At 33.9% G+C, this 19,192-nt stretch overlaps 1 protein-coding gene across 2 annotated transcripts in view; it reads right to left on the reverse strand.

Moving 5' to 3' along the window:
* Nucleotides 1-19,192, reverse strand: part of LOC150093578 (vacuole membrane protein 1-like) — a 229,721-nt gene that overhangs the window by 135,514 nt on the left and 75,015 nt on the right. For both annotated transcript variants that reach the window (XM_090413135.1, XM_090413134.1), the window contains exons 5-6: nt 15,889-15,968; nt 8,980-9,067 (exon numbers count right to left, since the gene is read on the reverse strand). In XM_090413135.1, coding sequence (XP_090269261.1) covers nt 8,980-9,067; nt 15,889-15,968 — 168 coding nt within the window. The remainder of the gene's footprint in view (nt 1-8,979; nt 9,068-15,888; nt 15,969-19,192) is intronic.

Below are 19,192 nucleotides of genomic sequence, written 5' to 3' on the forward strand. Positions count from 1 at the left end.
GTAGAGTTCTCATAGTACCCATATATAAAAAGGGAAATAAAACTGCATGTGAGAATTACAGAGGTATTTCCCTACTGAGTGTTCCTGGCAAGATCTATGCAAGTATACTTGAGAAACGGTTGAGAAGAATTGTGGAAGAAAAGCTCGGTGAAGAACAAGCTGGATTCAGGCCAAACAGAGGCTGTCAGGATCAGATCTTCACTTTACGAAAAATAGTCGAGAAAGCATGGGAATATAACAAAGATCTGTATTTAAGTTTTGTCGATCTGGAAAAGGCATATGACAAGGTGCCAAGAGAGAAGCTATTCAATACGCTGCAGTTATATGGTGTCAATGGGGCATTATATCAAGCAATACTTAGTCTCTTTATTTGAGTAAGTCAGCAGTTAGAATTGAAGGAAGTACAGGAAGATGGTTTAATGTTAAATCTGGTGTGAGACAAGGATGTACATTATCCCCTCTGTTATTCATTATCTATATGGATCACATTATGAAGGAAAGTGGTATTAAACATGATATCAAAATTGGAGATGTTAATGTCAGTTCTTTGCTTTATGCGGATGATGTTATACTTCTAAATAAATCCGCTACAAGTCTGCAAGCTTCTCTGACTAAATTGAATAGCTGTTGTAATAGATATGGTATGAAGGTCAGCAATAAAAAGACAAAGACAATGAAAATAGGCAGAATCATTGAAAATGTCAACTTGTGAATGGAGAACCTGTGGAACAAGTAAAACATTTCAGCTATTTAGGCACAATTTTTACTGAAGATTGTAAATTAAATATAGAAATAGACAACAGAATCAGCAAGACTGGTATGGTGGGAAGTCAATTGAATAAATTCATATGGAATAAGAGAGAAATTAGTCGGAACACTAAATTAGCTGTATACAAGACAGTGTTCAAACCAGTTTTAACTTATGGATCTGAGAGCCTGGTCAGAAGTAAAACACTTGACCAAAGACTAGAGACCACAGATATGAGAGTCCTGAGAAAGATTATAGGCGTAAACAGATGGCATCAATGGCAGTATCATATTAAAAACGAGGATATTAGGAAAGAACTTGACATTGTCAGCATCCAGGAATGCGTTAGCAGAGCTAATCTCAGGTGGTATGGTCACTTAAACCGAATGGGCGAGGAAAGATTAGCAAAACAAGTGTTCTCTGCCAGGTTGGCAGCAAAACGACCCAGAGGAAGACCAAGATATAGGTGGATTGATACGGTTCAAAGTGCTTTAGACGATAGAAATATAACATATGATAATGTTGGGGTCTTGACAAGTAACAGACTGATTTGGAGGAAAATTGTAGATAGGAAATTAATAATGATGTAATTTTTTCATGTAGTACTATCATATCCTGTACACCCCTTGAGGGTACATGTCAGGAATTTGATGTTGATGATGATGATTTCTGAAGTAAATTTTTGGGATTTAGTTGGCCTGGATATTACTTAAATGAAAGGTGCTACTTCAGTTTTGTTCAGGTTAGGTTGTAATCGGCATCGTCTAAAGTATTTATCAAGTACAGCCAGATCTTCAGTTAAGGTGTTCTCAGCTTTTTGGAATGTTGAATGTCGAGTTGCAATGGCAATATCATCAGCATACATGAATCTCCGTGATGCTGTCTCTGAGATATCACTAATATATAAGTTAAAGAGCAATGGGGCAAGAACTGACCCCTGAGGTAGGCCATTTTTAATCTTAAAGAATGTACTTTGGAATTCGTTGAGAGGTACTTGTATCCATCTGTCTGCTAATATTTGATTAATTAGGTTGGCTACTTTTGGTGATGGGATAGTTTCTAGGAATTTTAAGATAAGACCCTCTCTCCACACTGTGTCATAGGCAGCAGAGAGGTCCACGAATACCGCTATTGTTTTCAATTGTTTTTCATAACCATTCTCTATAAAGGTTGTCAAGGCCAGTACTTGATCGCAACAACTTCTGTCAGGTTTGAAGCCAGCCTGTTCCTGTGGAGTTCTGTTATGTATACTTGAAGAAATTCTGTTGTATAGCATTCTTTCGAGAAGTTTCAGACAGATACTTAACAAGGCAATAGGACAGTAGTTGGAAGCAATTGTAGGGTCTTTGCCAGGTTTTAAGACAGCAATGATTTTAGATCTTTTTAAAATTGATGGAAGCATGCCAGAGTCCAGGATATTATTGTACATAGCAGTAAGCCATTGAATAGTTTTTGGTCCACAGTTCTTAATGAATTCAGGGTAGATGTTATCGAGTCCAGTCGCCTTCCCAGTCCTCAATGAGTTAACTGCCTGGGTAAGTTCCTGGGAAGTGAAAGCCTGAGATAGTGATGATGGTGGAAGATCTGTTTTGAGATTTTTTAGTTTTTGTTTCACCTCTCTTTTAGTTACTTTATCTTGAGGATATTTAGTCATTGAAACTATATGCTTTGCAATGTGTTTTGGATCTATGGTAGGCAGTTTACCAGAAGTCCTTGTATTAGGGTCAAGCTTCCTAATCAGGGACCAAGCTTTTCGACTAGAATGAGTAAAATTAAAATTGTTCATTGTTTTAATCCATTTGTCTTTTCTAGCATTGTCAAGAGACTTCAGTAGCTCAGTGGCTACTGTAGGGTTATTATTAGTACAGAATTCGTTACACAGTTTTCCACTGTCACTATTCCAGCCTGAGATATATTCTCTCCTAAAAACCTCTTGGAATGGTTCGTTTGGCAGCACCAATAACAATGCCAACAAATCTATTGTAATTGTTTACAGTGGGCTTTATGAATCTTATTACAGTGTCAACCTATTTCTTAAAAGAATCCCAGTCAGCTTAGAAAGTTCCACCTAGGTTTTAATATTGTTCTTATGAGTAGAATATTTAGGCCTACTTCATAGATTATAGGTTGATGTTGGCTATTTGGAAAACTGTCTAATACTTTCCTAGAGACAGGAATTTGGCCGCCATAATCGTCTGCAGTACAGAAGCACAAATCAGGGTTATATCGGATATATTCCCTCTTAAAACCTCTTGGAATGGTTCGTTTTGGCAGCACCAATAACAATGCCAACAAATCTATTGTAATTGTTTACAGTGGGCTTTATGAATCTTATTACAGTGTCAACCTGTTTCTTAAAAGAATCCCAGTCAGCTTTGAGAAAGTTCCACCTAGGTTTTAATATTGTTCTTATAAGTGGAATATTTAGGCCTACTTTATAGATTATAGGTTGATGTTGGCTATTTGGAAAACTGTCTAATACTTTCCTAGAGATAGGAATTTGGTCGCCATAATCGTCTGCAGTACAGAAGCACAAATCAGGGTTATATCCTCTTTCCCATCTAGAGGAGCAAAAGCTCGGTTTATCTTTCGCATCAAAGATCAGATAGAGGTTTTGATTTTCATCCAGTTCACTAGTAGGGTACCATTCAGGTCATCCTTTCTATAGGCCCAAAGGGAGTGATGACTATTAAAATCTCCCAGGATTATGCTTGGATCTTGTTGCTGGGACAGTACTTGATCAGACCATTTAGCTAAGGGAGGTTTATACACGTTGGTTAAAGTATAACCAGATATTATAATAGATACACTATATATGTCTTTGTCGGTACTTGGTTCACAGATCTTATAATTAGAAATGTCATTTTTTATATATGTTGCCACACCATATTTGGGATGGTTTATGCAGTTAATCATCTTGTAACCATATATTTTCCCTCTCGTTAGTAGATCTAGATCGTCCTTAGTGTGAGTTTGCTGTACAACTACATCTATTTGATGGTAATTCAGGATCTTAGTAAGAACTTTGCATTTAGCCCTACTTATGCCTTCTATGTTTAACTGGCATATTTTTAAGAGTGAGCCCATATTCTTGATTCTCAAGTCCTTGGTAGGTTTGTGTCGGTTATCCGAGAGCCTGTGTCTGTGAGTCCTGCTAGGAGAGTACGGATCCATCTGTCGCTGTAAACTATTTAGTGTTATCCAGGATGCACCATGAGGAGGCAGTCTACGTTACAGTGACTTGGAGCATCTATTTTATTTCTTCAATTCATAACAGCTACAAACCACAGCACCCATTACATGATTACATGGCACGATGCATCTTGTCCATGGGGAAGGGGGGGGGGGGGTCTGTTAACTTCTTTCCAAGCAGTGTATATAAAATACAGATATCCAATAAACTGTTTATATGATAATTTACAATTCACATTAAGAGTTTTTGTAAAACACCATCCATGGGCCTCACTCAATACACAATGCAACTCATGCTGACATAAGTTCCTTAAGGTGATGGATACCACAGCGGTTTCAAGAGACTGCAGTATCCAAAATGTGACAAGCAGTGAATGTTATATTTCCATTTCTGTTTTTTGGTAGTACACCCAGTTCCTTCATTCATTCATCCATCCATCCGTCCCTATCAACATCCCTAAAGGACGTAGATCCAGAGAACTGAGTGGCTAATTTTGTGAACCAACACATGTGATAGAATTTCATCATGCTGGAGATACATGCAATGCCACATAATCAAAGGCATATCAGAGCCCAAGACAACTTCACCTACAGTTTCTGCAAGACAGTTTGTCTTGCAAAAACTGCAGGTGAATGGTACAACCTACTTTCAAAAATAAATGGAGCAATAAACTGACTGTAAAGGATAACACACAACACAGTAAAGATGCTAAAAATGTTGATTCTCAGAGTCAAAATGCCATACATAGTAAAGATAAAAGTTTTCCATATAACTTTCTATACATCTGCCAAACATCAAGATAAATGGAAATCTTTTATGTACTGATTCTGTTGAACTGCTGCAATAATATTTACCTATTCAGTCACATTTTGTTATTAAACACAAATGCTAAGAAATGTTCTCACAATTGTTACACACACTTTGATTTGGAAAACAGTACTAGCATCTGGTAATAGTAAGAACACTTTTGATTGCAAAATCCATAAGCATAGAATTAGAAAACATGAAGGCCATGTAGAAACATCAACTGCATGCTATGAAATAATATGCAATGACTGGTAACAGTGAGTAAGCAATAAGTAATTTCAAGGTTAACACTAATAATATAATAATAATAACACTAATAACCATATGCAACATCCTGAAAGAAAATTTAACTATATTCACAAAGCAGTGACCGGTGCATTCTTAACAAATAGTTAGTAAACATATATGGATCTCATTAACTCACATGGAAATTTTAGGCTTTTCAAAATGAACATGAATTTTTTTGCAATGTTCTAAAAAATTCTTTATCTAACCTTTTAAGTGATTATGCTAACAAATTACATCTAGAAATCAAATGCACTCTACTCAAAGCAAAATTCCACCCTTAAACATTGTTTTCTGAAGCTTTACAACCATGGTGTCATTTGTTTAAAGAAGAGCGCAACAATATTCACAATGAAGAGTGCAGTGGCTGGCCAGAGTGGTCACAAACGATTTAATGGAAAGAGTGAACACGAAAATTCATCAGAATTGTCATTTCAAAATTACGCAACTTTCATTTGAATTCCTTGAAATTTCACGCTACTATTCAGGAAATTGTGACAAACAAGCTTGGGTATAAGAAATTTTGTGGCAAATAGGTCCCAAAAATGAAGGAGATGAACTTTTTAATCACATCATGACTGGTGATGAAATGTCAATTTTGTACACAAACATCAAGTCAAAATAACAATCAATGCAATGGCACTATTCATCATCCTTGAAAGCAAAAAAAAATTCACACAGGCACTGTCAGTTAATCACAAAATTAATGTCAATGCATACTGTGAAATACTGAAGAAACTCATACGAGCAATTCTATTGCTAATGTGAGTTTTATGAGCATACTATTACATGCTGAACTACAAAACCGGAAATTATGATTAACTTCTTTGGTCCCATGGTATCAGTTACTGAATGGAAAAAACGTCAGCAATGCATGGGAATCTTTGGAAAAAGTGCTTAAATGAGGCAGTATTTGAATGTATCCCTACTGTTCGAAGAATAAATAGATTGGGAGTGAAATGGATGCAAAACCTTATTAAGCAAGAGATCCACAAGAAGATGATGATGTGGAAAGATATCATGAGAATAAGAGGTATGGAATATATAAAGCTCAGGTTAGATAAGTAACTAGTATTGTGAGGAAAGCTAAATCAGAGTATGAAAAGAAATTGACCATGCAAGCTAAAGGCAATCCAAAAGAATTTTATCGTTATACCACAAGCAAAAGGAAGAATGAATGTGAAAGAATAACTTTATTGAATGCAGATGGTACTCGAGTGTTGGAAGCTAATGAGATTGTTCAATTAATGAGTGCTCACTTTGCTAAGATATAGCAACTAGGTGTATGTAACATGGTGCACAATGTTACTGCTACATTAGATGAAGAGTTAGAGGTTCGTGAAAATGAGGAGGAGCTGTTGCATAATAATTTGGATAAGAATTTATCTATAAGGACAGATGGAATATCAGCCCATTTGCTAAAGGAATGTTCAGCCGAATTGACTACGCCTTTCACATGTTTGTATAACTTGAGTCTCAGCTAAGGAATGATACCACAGGAATGGAAGGAATGTAAAATAGTTCCATTGTACAAGGGCAGTGCAAAAACTGATATGTCTAACTACTGACCTAAGTATCTCTGCTGTGGTGGTGAAGATTTTAGAGAAGTTGGTAAGAACTCGCATACAGAAATGGGCAGACAAATGTGCTATACTCTGCAAGGAACAGCATGGGTTTACTAAACGAAGTCATGTTTTAGCAATTTGCTCTTATTTTATAACAATGTTACGGCCAAGTTGGATAAAGAGAATGGATATGCCATGATAATGTTGGATTTTTCTAAGGCATTTGATAGAATACCACATGAAAGGCTGTTGCATAAACTGCAGAACATGAGATTGGAATATAAACTCTTGACTTGCAGTGCAATCAAGGATGCTATATTGATATTCAGCAATATTACAAAATGATTTGAATAGACTGGAAATCTGGCCAAACGAAAATGGCTATCAATTTAATGTTAGTAAGCATAAACTTATGCATTTTGGTGTGATTAGAGTTCCAGCGGCATATTATATTAGTGGGGTCATGCTACAAGAAATTGAAGAGACAAGGGATCTATCAGCACATTGGCAGATAGGAATTTAAAGTTCAAAGGTCACATAGCAAAAGTTGCAAATACAATTCAGAGGATAATTGCGATGTTGAAGCAAACCTTGATATATAAGGATCAGGAAGTCATTTTGCCTCTTTATAAGGCTTTGATAAGATCACACCTGGATTATTATGCACAGATTTGGTCTCCTGTCTTCCAAGGAGATAAAGAAGCTGTGGAAAGGGTGCAAAGGGTTACAAAGATTATATCCGGATTATGGGATTTAAATTATGAGGACAGATTGCGAGTATGTGGATTGCAGACTCTGGTTAACAGGAGAAAGAGGGGTGATATTTCGTTTACAGATACAAGTGTAAATGAATTGTTTCACCACTCACGTTAAACATTTGTGAAAGTTCTTGACATGTTAATGTGAATTATTTTCAACAGCAGTACATAATTCTTCATTATCAATAATGGAAGGCTTCCTGAACGTGGTGCATCTTCAAGTGATTCATCATCAGAAACAAATTTTTTAAACCATTTCTGTGCAATACGTTCTGCTACCGCATCTTTTCCAAATGCCACACATATCTTACCGGATGCTTCCGAAGCCTTCAAACCGAGTTTAAATTAAAATTACACCAGGTTCAACTGACATTTGAAAAGGGTTCAAAGTCATTGGAGTACACACCAAGTTAAAGTGCACCAATTGACTGAGATGTATCTGTGACTTGACACAAATAAAAAATTGTGCTCTGCAAACTACTACAAAATAAAACAAGTCATGCAGCAAACTCTACCAGAAACCACACGAACCTTTTTGGTTACCTAACACACACACCTGAGGGAAGAGTTAACAAGTAAAGACTTCTCAATTTAGATCCTTTCATTCCCCCCCAACATGATTGACATAATACTCAGTTTGTTGCCAATTAATGGAGATTACATTTCAAATCCCTGTATACATTTAACTTGAGCAAGTGGAAAGATATTACTAACAATAACAGAGTAATCAATGACTCATGTGAATTTATACATATCTTTTTTGATGAAACATTAATAATGACTAGTCCATGTCCTAGACAGAAATCAAGTAGTTAATTATTATTATTAGCTTTGCACTTTTCGCCAAATTCTCCCAAAACATTATTTCTATCCTACTTTGTATTGTCAACTGCTTCTGAAAGGACGTAGAAAAATTTTCCTAAGTTTAACTTATTTTTATTTCTTTTCTCTGTTATAATAACTAATTATATGATTCTTCTTATGTTCCCTTGAAATGAAATTTCAATAAATTAGATTGTTGCTACTATCACATGAGAAAAGTACTAATTGGAAATATAGACTAAAACCAAGAACTTGGTCTAAACAAATACAGTTGTTGAGTAAATGTTTTAATTTTTTTTTGTGATATGAAGATCATTTTGAAAATAATTCATGGTATAATGGAAGTTTCCACCTTCATGTCAGGTGTAAGCTACATTCAGCAGGTCCGAGTATAAAAATGAGCACACTATGATATTTTTTTTTGTTCCTTGTTCTGCAAAATAAGACTTGAAAAATGCAGGAAATGCTTGAAAGTGACCCCAATAGAGTAATGACATGAGCCCTCCAGATTTCAATCTATTCCATAAGTTGAGAGTACAACTCTGTGGGAAATATTTCACAACTGCTGACCAGGTTTTTGTTGAAGTGACCCAACTTATCAAACATGGGTTTGCTGATAGGAATATGAGAAGAGCACTCAGCATCAGTGATAAAGAAGAATGCAGATTACCCTTGATGCCTCTAAATGTATTTTTTGAAAAGAAATGTTTGGTTTATAGTGCAGAATACTTGCAATTATCTTTGTATACCTAGGCATTAACTCCATCCAAAGACATTAAAGATACCAATATCATCACTTACCCACATGAAGGCCTCTAGACGTACTTTATTCATTATGCTCAGTATACTGACAACAGATGTGGTCCCTTCAGTATCAGGGCATATGATTCTGAAAAATAATTATATAAATAATCCAATTATGTACATTATGCAAATCATAGTTATATTAATGTAGTTATTCTGAATCAAGTATATTCATCGCACCTCTGCTACTGAATATACTTGATTCAGAATAACTATATTAATGTAGTTATTCTGAATCAAGTATATTCAGTAGCAGAGGTGCGATGAGCTCAAATATATTTAACCTGGATATCTTCAAATCTTTAAAATGATTCTAATAAACTACCCTTGATGCAATCATTTATGTCTATGATCTAATATCAAGGCACAGATATCAATATAGATATGAAATAATATGACTGAAATTCATTATAGCAACCTAAGATAGGCTATTTCTCTCTACGTGCCTGTTCATCACTTTATCTTAAACGATAAAAAAAAAAAAAAAAAAAAAAAAAAACGATTTTTAAAGCTTAAAGTTTTTGACATGTTATACCTAATATGAAAAAACTGTTTGTAACATGTTGAAAGTTTTCTACTTGGTTATACTATAAATTAAAGATGCCAAGAAATTAAATTCTTGGTTTAATCCTTTATTCAAGTGCAAGCAAACAAAGTTTGTGCGTGAAGTAACTTCACGACTGGGCAACTCATATATAGAGGCTTATGACTTCACATCACTTGCCTTAGTATTCCACGCAAAGCACATATCCTTGCAGACATGTATAATGATATGCATTATGGGAAGGGTCACTACACAGACACGTTTTTACCTTTATTGAGGTCTCATCAATGGGAGCCAGACCAAGGTTGTAGAAGTCATATTTCCATATACATGTAGCAAAAAGGTGCCAATACCTTATTATCTGGGTAGTGACCCTTCCCATAATGCAGAGCATTATACATGTCCACAAGGACATGTACTTTGCATTATGGGTTACTAAGGTAAGTGATGTGAAGTCATTAGTCTCTATAAATGAGTTGCCCAGTCATGAAGTTACTTCACACACAAACTTTGTTTGCTTACACTTGGATAAAGGATTAAATGAAGAATATAATTTCTTGACATCTTTCATTTACTGTTTATAATAATTAGTAGTGTTTATCAAATTATGTTTATGATAACCAACCAAATCTTATTTAAACTTTATATATGCAAGTATGCAAAATCTTGAGACCAAATACTGCACAAATATTAAAAGAACAGTAAGCAACAGCTGATCTCATGCTAACATACAATTATGTTATCAAGGATGACAGCTAGTTACCAAAATGTCAGTCATTTCCAAAATCACTTATTCTTCTTGCCAATGCAATTTTCATTGCTATAATTCAACCACAGATGAGAGAACCCTCGACATTTCTGTGCATAGCAGAAGAAAGCGAATCCATTCCGATAATAGGGTAATCAATCCATTTCGTGGGATGAGTGTTTATTATTACACATTGGAAAATTAGCTTTTCTTTTATGAACATTCTAATTTTTAAAGTGGGAACTATTTTGCTTGTATAACACATAAAGCATGTGATTTTGTGTGTCGGTGATGAATTCATACATTCCTTATTCTTTTCTCCCCTTCAACACGAACTGACTCTTCTTGGCAATCTGCGCTACCGTTCTCTCAACTGTGGGCAGATATACCTTATTTCCACTGATGTTTCCAGTGGTGCCTATCTTCAATTTTCCCGAGTTTGAAAGGTCAACATTGAACAAACTCAATGTTCACCACAGTTTCCTGAAAAAACAGTAGTGACCACATTTAACTAAAGGTAATATCTCAGCTGGCATGACATTTCATCATATTTGTTTATGGTTTAAGAATTTAGAATACAATTTGGTTGGCTTACTTCCAGACTGCCAGCCCATCCTCATTAATTTAGCATCTAGGTGGCTAATCAGATATTCTTATAATACCATAAATCTGCCAGATGTCACTACAGTTCTTGCAAAAACAATGGAAATAATAGTGATCAAAAATTTGATTCTGAACAATTTCAAACTGTATAGCATGTATAATTACTATTTATGGTATTCTACTTACTTACTTCTTTTTCCAATTGACTCCAAATTTCCTTTCTGGTCATTCTCTATGTATCATGGTGGACGAGCTTCCTTTCTTCAGATTTTCTCCACCAATGTAACCCCCCCCCCCCCCCACACACACACAACAAGAGCTCTGTACTATTATTACCCTTTCCTCCTATTCACAGATGATTGTTTATCACTAACCAAAAATCCTGTAGCAATATTCTCCATTCCATTTTTACATTTGACAAAACTTCCAGTGCTCGTAATATCCAAGCTACAAGTTCTTCCACAATTAGTATTTAAACACTAATCTCTTTTCCATGTTTTAGTGTAGTGCAGCATCCTTGTTGACTACAATGTCACCAGAATACAATCTGGCTTATTTTATGCACACTTTGCCTTTCACACTTTTGATAATACCATGCAAAAATGTTGATCTACTTGACATTTGACTGTTGTGATAATGGTGTTGTTATACAAAACTGCTATTATGAAATGTACCTAAATTTTAATTTTGCAATGATTTCCTTACTTTTTATTTAATTTCAATTTTTTTTTATTTAACCCTTCTGAACCTTCATAGGCAAGAGCTGACTAGCTCCAACATTTATTTTTGAATTTTTACATATTTAAATCTAAGAATTATTCAACCATAACAATTAGAACAAACTCTTGGCAAATTGATTCAGTCAGTGGAAGACCACTTCGCCAAAAATATGAAGACCTTCAATTCCTGTATAAAATACAAGAAAGACCACACTTTGCCTTCACTTTACTACTATATAAATGCTACTAATGCCATTTTTGATACCTTTCATATTTGGAGCATTTCTTTATTCTAAGAACACTCTTTCTATACCAAGCATAGTTTGAAAAATTGAATAATCATTCATATTATTTACATCAGCTTTGACTAAATTTCCCATTACAGTACTGCAACAATTTAAAACTGAACCTTTTTTTTTTTTTAATATATCACAACATCAATTACAACTATTAGTTGTATTTGTAACAACTGCTCTTTAAAAAAAAAAAAAACCTTGTCAGCAACATACTTTACATTATAATCTAACTACATGTTACTACTGGTTTACAATTCTGCACAAAACAAACTTTTTTTTTAAAGATAACAACAACCATCATCACAAAACACACATACTTCATGGGTATAAAAAAATACTGAAATTCAAACCCAATGATGTGAATGCATGTCGAATTTGTGATTTCAATTTAGCAAAGTAATCAAGCCATATAAATTCTGAAAATAAAGGTGAATGATGCAGTCTCTGGATAATTGTAATGTAAACAGAAAGAAAAGTAATACACACACATAAGATGAATTCAAATAACACTATAATTATACATGTAGAAATAGAGCATACTTATTTCTAATTATAATGAGTTTATTTACGCAAAGTGGATATTACATCCAGCATTATTTCAAAGTCGAACGTAGAAACTATGAAAGTTTCATAAAAATAAGTTGACCTGGCATTCAGAGTTGCCTTAGCACAGACTACTTAGAAAACATACCCAAGCATCTATATATTTACTTTCTATTAGTCCATTTTGATAAAGTTTCACTGGCCTGACAGTGAAAACATAAAAGGTTGGGCAGTGTTTATGTTTTCTAAGTAGTTTGCGCTAAGGCAACTCGTTAATGCTGGTGAGTGTATTCCTGTAAGCTCTCTGATCAACTATAGACAGTATGGCAAGAAATCTTGCCATACTGTCTATAAAACAGCAACTGAGTGATGAAATAGACTTCGACAATGTCATCGACGATTTTGCGAACAGAAAAGCAAGAAAAATAACATTTTAGAATGTTGGAATTAAAGTTTTACTCAATTTTTAATTTATTTCCCTACACGTCGTTTTGACTTTTTGTAATTTTTTTAAAAACTTATGTGGGAATTACCAACATTTCAGAAAAACTGTGCCATTTATAACATAATAAATCTAAAAGTATGTTTTGAATACATATGGAAACATAATTAAATTGGAAGTAAACAATTAAAAGTGCATCATCATTGAACAAAGTTTTAATTTTTATTAAACGAATAAATAATATGATATATTTATGTTACTACTTACTTTTATGAGATGGTTGAGCTTCTCAGCCCTTACAGAGTTGCTGGATATCTGGCTCAATATTGATCAACTTCAGTCGAAGATCGGCACACACACTAAGATGATTTCTGTATTTTGTTTTTATGCAGAATGATGAAATTTATGCAGAGCGATGAAAATCCTTTCTCACAGAGATAGGTCGTACAATTTTCAATGCTTCTTCAGATAATTCGGGAAATTCACTTCTCACTGAAGGTGAGATCGAGCCAAACCAAGATCACGGAATTGCATTTTAAGTCCACTGTCACTTGAAAGCTCAATTAACTGTTCTTTTTTCAATAACGAAAGGTCGTTCTCGTGACTGCAAGCCTGAAATGGATCGCGAACCCACAGAAATTTCTTATAAAAGTTATTCAGAAAATATGTTGAGAAAATCTGTTTCAGATTTTTGAGGTGGTCACTAACTTTTTTCAGACACCCAGAATCAACAAAAATATCATTTTACACTAAAAAGGATTCCAATGTTGGAAAAGGTGCAAATTGTCTGTCTTTTACATAATTAATCCATAAAACTAGTGTTTTCTCGAAAGCCTTTATTTTGTTGTAGGCATCAAGGCCAGTTAAAGAATTTCCCTGAAGGGAGAGATTTAGTTCATTTAATTTCGAAAAAATGTCTGAAAGATAGGATATTGTTGATAACAATGCTTCGTCAACAAGGAGTGATGCAAAATCAGAATTACGTTCGTTTACAAATAATAAAACTTTGTGCCTCAATTGAAATAACCTTGTTAGTACTTTGCCCCCGGAAAGCCAGCGAATTTCAGAATGAAGCAAAAAGTTGTATGTATTCACTGCCCATTTCATCGCAGAGTACTGAAATTTATTTATTATTTAACGGTCGAGCTTTAAAAAAATTAACTAGCTTTACAGTTGTATAGACAGTTTTAAATTCTGATGACATTCCTTTGGAGGCTAACGCTTCTCTATGTATGAAACAATTTACCCAATTCATATCCGGAGCTACTTCCTTGCCCATAGAAACACCCCACTATGCCTGCCTGCCTGTAAGGGAGCAAGCTCCATCCAAACAGAATCGTATACATTTTTCCCACTGGATCCCTTGGTGTATTATGTAATTATCAAGAGTGTGAAATATTTCTTCTCTGTTTGTTCAGGATGGCAAAGTTCTACAAAACAGAATATCATGAATGTTGTTATCATGCACATCTTATGTAGCATATTAAGTGAGCATCATTTGTAACATCAGTAGTCTCATCAATTTGTAATGCATAATAAGAGCTCTTCTTAACTCTATTGCATAGAGATTCTACGTCACCTGCCATATCATTAATTCTGTGACCGACAGTGTCATTTGAAAGAGGAATCAGATCAACATCTTTTATAGCTGGAGGTAGCAAATTTTCCCTGTTTTTGCTATGGGCAAACTTAAGAGATAGAATGCTTCCAGTGCCTTGCTATATGGAACCCATGGCCAAAACTATATCTTTCCCATGATTTAATGTCCCTAAGCATCACTGAAAAAATTCAATTGGCTTATTTTTCACATCACAATATTAGTTTCTAAATGTCGGAGTTTCACAGGTTTCATGCACTCATTTGACAACACTTTATAACACAAAACACATTGCCGTTTCTGTTCACTTTCATCTCCACACCAATTAAACCCAAATTCCAAATATGAACTATTATATTTCCTACTCTATTTTTTCTTTGAACTGCTTGTTTCTTCTACTTTAATAGTATCAGATTTACTTGCCGTTACAATACGTGTATCACAATTAGGGTTAGAATCACCGGTTTCATTTGTTTTCTTTTTAAAGTCCTAGTTCTAAGCCACTTTTCCATTATTAAAAAACGTTACCGAAATATATAACTCACAACACACTTTGTCCAGGTTTTCCTCCTGAGACTTCAACCCAGGCTCAGGAGGGAAACCTTTAATAATAAAAATCAATAAACAACAAGCAATTGGTTGATATGTGGATAACACATGTTCACTTCATCCCTCTTTTATCATTCGTCATTCAGCAGCAGAATGATGAATAATAAAAGAGGGGTGAAGTGAATAACAATATAGTTTTATTGCTTCCGCCTTTGAACATTCTGTTGCTATTTGTTGTTTTTTTGTCTCCGTTTGATTTTAATAATTTTTACTTAATCAATTTTAATTTGTTTTGTTTGGATAATTAAAAATATATATTTATTTAAGTCACCCTGCAAGCCACCTATCCCATCGTCACAGATTGAGAAACACTGCTTTAGATAATTAACTTTATTGAAATTGGCAACCGATTTAAAAAAAAATAAATAAAATCAAAATTTGAAGTTAACTTCTAAAAGACTGTTGGCATTACAAAGCATAAGTTGCAAATTTTAAAAAATAGGAAAACATACATAGTGCAGACCATGCAAATTCAATTTTGATACTTCCCTAATATTCTGGGGACTGAGCACACATAGGTAGTTTGCCACTCACTAGTCCAAAACTTTATGAATGTTTTGGAACAGATGCCCTAATAGTACCTTGGTTTGCACAACTTGTTTAAGTATACATTCTCGAAGCATCTCGATATAAACTGCATCAAGAATCATTTATAAAAATAAAGTTATTAAATAGAATATTCTTTGATGAAGAATTAACTTTTACATGATAAAAAAAATTTCTGAAGAAATATCTCTGGAGATAATTATCATGACCAACATCACAAGAAAAATTAAATTAACAAATGTCTGCAAATAAACCTTACTCATCAGGATATGGAGGTTCGGGAAAGTTGAGACTGCCGCACTCATATGCTGCTAATGTAACAGCTGCTATATGTGGACCCTATGAGAATAAAATAAATTCATGTACTAAATATAACTAATTAAAGCACATCAAAATATCAGAAATTAAAATATAATTTTATTCCTTCACTTTTATATTCAATTTTCATGAAATCTCAGAGAGATAACAGAATGTTACGGTAATTTCCTTTAAAACAATATCAATGAAAGGGAGCGTTTGGCTGGAAAGTTTAGTAATTCACCTGAGTGGTGTTTACTATGGTAAAAATTAACTGTATGAGACCACTTTTGAATTATAATGAATGCAAAGTATGATGAACAAATTACTTATAAGCACGAAACAAGAGTCTAAGAGTCAATCAAAATTAATGGCTTCTTGCAATTTTAGTGTTTTACTGAGAGGAATGAAACAGTATGCCAACTCTTCACCAACAGAAGTTTATTAAAAAAATTGTATAAATTTACTCAAGACCAGATATCTTTTCATTCTTAAAAAATTAAAGTGTCAGACAATTAAAAAAAAAAAAAAAAACCATCTTCAATAATTTCCTGAGAGGATACTGTGTTAGTTGAACCAAATTAAGTTTACTGGAGTAATAACTTTAAGATAAACTATTACCTGGTGTTTTGCCCTTCACATCCATCACTGGGAGAACTCACATTCAAAAGGATAAAAGCTAAATGGCATCTCACCATAGCAATAATTCACTGAAATCCAGTTGCCGCTGGTGGAAATAATAACAATAATAAAATACATTATGGGGGGGGGTATAAAATAATGCTATCCTCTATTGTGAATTTCAATATGAACAAATATTAACAGCAGCTGAAATGGAATTTATGAGAAATGCAACAAAATACATCCTCACTGGATCATAAAAGAAATGAAGAAATAATCAAACTAAAAGCTGGTAATAGAGGAAACAAAGAAATATACACATAAGTGGATGAAGCATGTTAAAAGAATGCATGCAAAGATTGCTGAAATAAGTACTTTAATATAAACCAGTGTTTCTTAAACTGTGTTCTGCAGAATCCTAAAGTTCCGTGAAACCTTGTAAGGGTTCCCCAGAGCATACAGACATTATTACTCATATTACATGTAGTTAATGAGAAGTACTATCCAGCAAAACTGTGACTAGGAACAGCATTTTGATTCATGCATAAAAGATGATTGACAGCAATGTATTATTTGTTCAGAGTTTTCTCTAGTAGTGCTATATTCCATCAAAACTTAAAAAGCATCTAGAAATAAAACAAAAGCCATATTGGAATATGTTAATTTTTTTTTTTTTTTTAAACAGAAGTGTACACCTTAAAATTTCAGTAAACACTGATGTGGTGTATGTCTACTGCAAACAAAAATGAGTTAGCTCCTAGAGTATCATTTTTGATATCACTTTAATTGCAAAATAAAAATCACAGAAAAGACTGATTATACCTTACATAGCAGACACATGCCATACAGTGTTAGAAAATAAATTTGCTAAGGATTAATTATGATCACAAAGATATTCATCAGTAATTTAAAATAAAATTGTCAAAGATTTATGCTCTTCAATTAGATGAAGCAGTTTTTTTTTTTGTTTTAATCATCCATGAAATATATTTTTTTTTACATTTTTTATCGTGGGAATATGACAAAGTTTTGTACTTAAGCTTGTATGACAAGGTGCCCAGAGAAATGCTTTTCAAAACACTTCAATTATATGGGAGAAATGGTATTTAAGCTGTCAGTCAGCAGTTAAAATTGAAGGAAATACAGGAAGATGGTTTCATGTAAAATCAGGGGTAAGAAAAGGATGCACATTATCTCCACTCTTATTCATCATCTATATGGGTAGCAATAAAAAGACCAAAACTATGAAAATAGTCAGGAGCATAGAAAACTTCAGCTGCATTCTGAATGGAGATCTTATAGAACAAGTAAAATAATTCAGCTATTTAGGCACAGTTTTTAGTGAAGATGGCAGGTTAAATCTGGAAACAGAATAAGCAAAGCTGTTATTGCAGGCAGCCAGCCTGAATAAATTTATATGGAATAAGAGAGAAATTAGCCAAAACACCAAACTAGCAGTATACAAGACAGTGTTCAAACCAATTTTAAGTTACGGTTCTAAGAGGTGGGTTAGAAGTAAAGCACTTGATCAAAGACAAGACCACAGATACGAGTTCTGAGAAAAATCAGGAGAGTGAACTGCTGGCATCAATCGCAGAATCATATTAAAAATGAAGAACTAGAAACAAACTTGAGATTGTCGGCATTCAAGAATATGTCAGCAGTACTAATCTAAGGTGGTATATGGCCACTTAATAGAATGGGTGAAGAAAGGTTAGCAAAGTAGGTGTTTGATGTCAAGATGCCAGGAAAGGGACCCAGAAGAAGACCATGGTCTAGATCAGTGATGGCAAACCTTTTTACCCAGCTGTGTCAAACATCTTTTTTTTTAAATATTGACATTGTTGATGTGCCACTTGCATACATGCATTATAAATTTAACTACATAATCATAGATGGTGACTTATACATATCATATTAGACTATTTATTTAATAGGACATTGATATAAAATCTATGAATTCATATTATACAATTAATTTAATAAAGTGAAATTACGAACTTATATTACATTTAATGACTTTTCTGTTGCTGACAACTGGTAGAAAGTTGCTTTATAGAAGGGCTATTGTGTGTACATTTTAATGCTACACAGGCAGCGCTCAAATCATTGCTCAATCTATTTCTCCCTTTCGATTTGATATTATTTAAGGCAGAAAATAGAGTTTCACAAGGGTATGTAGAAGAGAAAATTGTTAGATGAGCTTTAGCAAAGATTTTAAGAGCATGAAAGTTTTCGGGAAGGCTATTCCACACGCTTAGAATTTCACAGTCTGAATTTTTACACGCAGAACTTTCTTTTCCAGATTGGATTACACTGGAAGTCGGCTAGTTGCATTTCTAGATCTTTTAAATCCAACCACTAAGAGCCATCTAATTTAAGATCCATTAATTCTGTTTCATCAGGATACTTTATGAATTGGATTGTTTGTTCCAACATTCAAGATTGCTCAAATCTAGAAGAAAACTGCTCAGTTACTGCCTTCAGAACTTCGATAGATTGGCTGATATGTTGTTCACAATTTTTGTGGCTGGTTTCGTTAAAAAAAATTTTCACTCTTGGGAAATACTTAAAATTGTTACTTTCTAAATCACGTTGAAATATTTTGATTTATTCTCATAGCTCTTGATTGTGCCAAACATAAT

Source organism: Typopeltis vanoorti, chromosome 23 (assembly GCF_054136105.1).
Source record: "Typopeltis vanoorti isolate ZY-2024b chromosome 23, IOZ_Tvanoo_1.0, whole genome shotgun sequence".
NCBI lineage: Eukaryota > Metazoa > Arthropoda > Arachnida > Uropygi > Thelyphonidae > Typopeltis > Typopeltis vanoorti.